At 45.8% G+C, this 5,000-nt stretch overlaps 1 protein-coding gene across 1 annotated transcript in view; it reads right to left on the bottom strand.

The window, feature by feature from the left end:
• Nucleotides 1–5,000, bottom strand: part of LOC306927893 (trafficking protein particle complex subunit 14-like) — a gene marked incomplete at both ends in the record, with an annotated part of 36,093 nt that overhangs the window by 24,934 nt on the left and 6,159 nt on the right. The window contains 4 exon segments of the mRNA XM_079507775.1: nucleotides 241–392; nucleotides 1,359–1,441; nucleotides 1,958–2,105; nucleotides 4,323–4,443. Coding sequence (XP_079363901.1) covers nucleotides 241–392; nucleotides 1,359–1,441; nucleotides 1,958–2,105; nucleotides 4,323–4,443 — 504 coding nt within the window.

Raw genomic sequence — 5,000 nt, 5'->3', positions numbered from 1 at the left:
AAATGATTTCAAGATTATGGACTTTTTTTCCCAAAAATAGCAGATGTACAAGGTCGCAGCATGGCACAAAGTGACGCATTGTGAGTTTGGAGACGCACGCGCGCACGCACGCACACACGCGTGCACGCACGCACACACGCACACACACACAGTCACACAGTCACACACACACACACACACACACACAGTCACACAGACACACAAACACACACACACCCACACGTGCACACCGGTTCTTACTCTCGGGCGTCCAGACCAGCCGGACGGACAGGAAGTCCTGGAGGTTGTTGAACAGGTTGTAGCGTACCAGGAAGTGACCTTTGACCTGGGCGGTGCTGGGGCAGCTGGCCGTCATCACGAACCTGGGCTTGTCCAATCGCACGCTGGGGAGCCTGCGGAGAGGCAGGGCCTATACGGTTTAATATCCGCTTAATATGCTTTTCACCAAATGTGGCCGTCTGATTCTCAACTAGGGAGTGTCACCAGGTGAGCTTCAACACACAGCCTGTTGCTACGGTAACTCAACACCCAATTAGCATACAAGGTTTTACACAGATCGGTGCAGTTATAGGTTAAAAACAATAATTGGGCTGTTTGGGGGGGGGCTTAATGCATCTTGGGAGTTGTAGTTACTAAAGCTGTGTACCTGTAGTGTGTGTGTATACAGTTGGTGAAAGGCATCTTGGGAGTTGTAGTTACAGCTGTGTACCTGTAGTGTAGTGTGTGTGTGTGTATACAGTTGGTGAAAGGCATCTTGGGAGTTGTAGTTACAGCTGTGTACCTGTAGTGTAGTGTGTGTGCATACAGTTGGTGAAAGGCATCTTGGGAGTTGTAGTTACAGCTGTGTACCTGTAGTGTGTGTATATACAGTTGGTGAACGGCATCTTGGGAGTTGTAGTTACAGCTGTATACCTGTAGTGTGTGTATACAGTTGGTGAAAGGCATCTTGGGAGTTGTAGTTACAGTCGTGTACCTGTAGTGTGTGTGTATACAGTTGGTGAAAGGCATCTTGGGAGTTGTAGTTACAGTCGTGTACCTGTAGTGTGTGTGTATACAGTTGGTGAACGGCATCTTGGGAGTTGTAGTTACAGTCATGTACCTGTAGTGTGTGTGTATACAGTTGGTGAAAGGCATCTTGGGAGTTGTAGTTACAGCTGTGTACCTGTAGTGTAGTGTGTGTGTATATACAGTTGGTGAAAGGCATCTTGGGAGTTGTAGTTACAGCTGTGTACCTGTAGTGTGTGTATATACAGTTGGTGAACGGCATCTTGGGAGTTGTAGTTACAGCTGTGTACCTGTAATGTGTGTGTATACAGTTGGTGAAAAGCATCTTGGGAGTTGTAGTTACAGCTGTGTACCTGTAGTGTGTGTATATACAGTTGGTGAAAGGCATCTTGGGAGTCGACCACTGTAGCACCGCGACCAGCGGAACCTCCAATCCCTGCAGAGATAAATGAAAAAATGAATAGATAAATACAATTTTTATCTTTTCTATTTTTGAAAATAAGCAGGTTCTCTCGAGCACAGTATGATTGTTACATTTAAATTGTTAACATTCAGTATGCAACGAGTCATCCAGTCCAAATAGATTGAGGTCCTGTGCTAAGATGGTTTCAATCCTTTCCACAGCGTTCTCCAACCGATCATTCGCCTTGACAAAGTCTCTGTTTTTTTTAGCTATTGAAAAATAGCAGATCTACAAGCTCGTAGCGCGCCACCGAGTGGCGCGCTACGAGCTTGTAGGTCTGCTATTTTTGAAAAATCGAAGAACGACTGACATAGATACATAGCTTTTTCAGAAAACTGTCAGGATGTAGAAGACATTTTTAGAATCTGATCTCAGGTCAAAATGTGTTAACAACAATAACAACAATAACAACAACAACAACAAAAACAACAAAAACAACGACAACAATAACAACAAAAACAACGACAACAATAACAATGATAAAATAACCTCCGTGGAGTCGTCGTCTGGCAGGTCGTTGAGGTGGAGCTGGAACAGGAAGTCGTGTTCCTCCAGGGAGCAAAGCATGATGGGAAGGTGACCGGCCACGCCCTCCACGCGGCAGAACGACGCCATGGCGACCACTCCTGATTGGTGACTGACAGACAGCTGACTGTCACTTTGGGTGCATGTGTACATGTGTGCGTATATTGCAGGGCCGGTTCTGAGCAATCTGGCGCCCCAAGCAGGATTTTCCGCGGCGCCCCCCCCCCCCCCCCCCCCCCCCCCCCCCCCCCCTCAAAAAGAAAATATATATATATATATATATATATATTTTTACTCTGTCCCAAAAATTGAGGAGACACTGTGGAGGCACTGGGGCGACAGTGGGGACACTGTGGAGGCACTGGGGGTCCATTGGGGAGGCACTGTGGGGACACTGGGGAGGCTCTGTGGAGGCACTGGCGGGACACTGGCACTGGGGAGACACTGGGGAGGCACTGGGGAGGCACTGGGGGGGCACTGGGGAGGCACTGGGGGGGCACTGGGGGGACACGGTGCAGACAGAGTTGGGACAGAGTAAAAAAATAATAATAATAATAATAATACAAAAATAAATAAAATAAAAATGTTTTTTTTTTTTTGCGCCCCTCCCCCATGGCGCTCGAAGCCGTTGCTTCGTCGGCCTGTAGGAAGAACCGGGCCTGGTATATTGTATTGTTATACTTGGGTCCCCACAAGCATATACCGTAGCAAAATATGAGAAATAAGACGTGGAATGTCCGCACACAATATATCTGCTCCCCGTCTTTTTTATTATATCGTGTTACGGACATTCCACTTTTTTCTTCATTCAGTCATTTTTTTGGGTCCAGCACCGTATTCTGAAACTGGGATGTGCATATCGTTTTCCTTCTTTACAAATAAGACGTTGTGAACACTGAGCAGTGTTGATGTCGTCGACTAAAACTAACTATGATGAAAAATGTCCGTCGACTACCTTTTATCACTGACAAAAACTAAGTGAAAACTAAGCTATGATGACTAAATATATACTGACAATTTGTCAACAAATAAAACTATACAAAAACTAGTGGGGAAGAGATCCGGTAGAACTAAAAGACAAGCCATTTTATGCTTGGTGGCATGCTGAAAATAGCCGATGTACAAGCTCACAACGCGCCGCTGCGCTGACCACCAAAATACATTTTCGTTGACTAAATCAACTGTAGATTTAGTCGAAACAAGTCTTGTTTTACTGTACTAAAACTATACTAACACAAACATTTCAGAGGACTAAAATCTGACTAAAACTAAATCAAAATTGGCTGGATTATGAGGATCGTTTTCCTGGTTGTTTCACAGTTAAAAATAACTTTTAGAGAGAGTTTAGCAAAAAAGATCCCGGTTGGATTTAGGATGAGACATTCATAAATTAGATGTAGTAGCCTATTAGAGATTAGAACTATAACTAAAAAATACATTGCATGGATGCACCTGGCTACCCTCGATCAGTCCATCAGGGAATGAGCAAGGCCACACAATCCGTTGCTCCAGAACTACTCTGCCGGTACTGGGAGAACCAAAATCTGGCGCGTGGAAGGACAATAGCTCTGTGGGTTGACTCCTGACCGGGCCCCTCCTACGTCTCACCAGGTCCACTCCTGCTCTCACCAGGCCCAGGACCTGTGTGCGTTGCACCAGACTCCCAGTACCAGGCACTCCATTCAGGAGTGGTGGATTATAATGGCCCTCCTAAAGGCCTCACCAAGGTTTGTTGGGCTTCCTAGTCACGGAGGACACAGGCTGGGGCGCTAACCCATACTGCTCACCCGGGTGCCGTCTACATTCCGGCTGTCACCCGTCTCTCCGGTGGTCACCAGACTATACCTGGTTGTCACATAGTCTATTCCTACTGTATGAATCACTATGAATAGAATAACTTTAACAAAAAAATACATCGCATGGATGCACCTGGGACGTATCCTCAGTGATGTTTCCTGAGGTCAACAGGGTTTTGGGTCTTCCAACATCATACCCCTCACTCAGGCGACCCAGCCGGGGTTGATCAAATCCCGATTTACGTCCCAGTGGCTACCCTCGATCAGTCCATCAAGGAATGAGCAAGGCCACACAATCCGTTGCTCCAGAACGACTCTGCCGGTACTGGGAGAACCAAAATCTGGCACGTGGAATATGCCTGAGGGTTATGGGCTTGTTGTGGGCTTGTAGATCTGCAGTTTTTCGGCTTCAACCTTATCCCGTTTTTGTAGAAATAATCGATAATCAATAATGGCATTCATAAAATCGCTGTCGTCACATTTTGATTTCCTTCTCACAAGTATAGTAATACACGTGCGTGTGTGTGTGTTACCAGACGTTGTCCACCAGCATGACTGAGCCGTCGGGCATCACCGGCAGGTAGGACTCGTTCAGGTTGGGGAGAATCCTCACATCTCTGACACACACCTCCTCCTGGGAACACGCATTTAATACTGACACACACACACATGGACACACACACATGCACACGCACGCACGCACACGCGTTTTATTTGTTGAGTGAATGAGAAGTGTACGATTCAAATTCAACTTTCTACATTGATAATGTAGGCATTTAGCAGACACGCTCTATCCAGAGTGATTCACAATAGGGAAGTCATAGAATGCAGAGAGACAGTGTAGTGTCTCAGTAAACTATAGGATCATAGAATGCAGAGAGACAGTGTAGCGTCTCAGTAAACTATAGGATCATAGAATGCAGAGAGACAGTGTAGCGTCTCAGTAAACTATAGGATCATAGAATGCAGAGAGACAGTGTAGCGTCTCAGTAAACTATAGGATCATAGAATGCAGAGAGACAGTGTAGTGTCTCAGTAAACTATAGGATCATAGAATGCAGAGAGACAGTGTAGTGTCTCAGTAAACTATAGGATCATAGAATGCAGAGAGACAGTGTAGTGTCTCAGTAAACTATAGGATCGTAGAATGCACAGAGACAGTGTAGCGTCTCAGTAAACTATAGGATCATAGAATGCAGAGAGACAGTGTA

Source organism: Electrona antarctica, assembly GCF_951216825.1.
Source record: "Electrona antarctica genome assembly, chromosome: 8".
Taxonomy (NCBI): Eukaryota; Metazoa; Chordata; class Actinopteri; order Myctophiformes; family Myctophidae; genus Electrona; species Electrona antarctica.
Note: the sequence above shows the minus strand (reverse complement) of the source record. Positions and strands in the feature narration are given on the sequence as shown.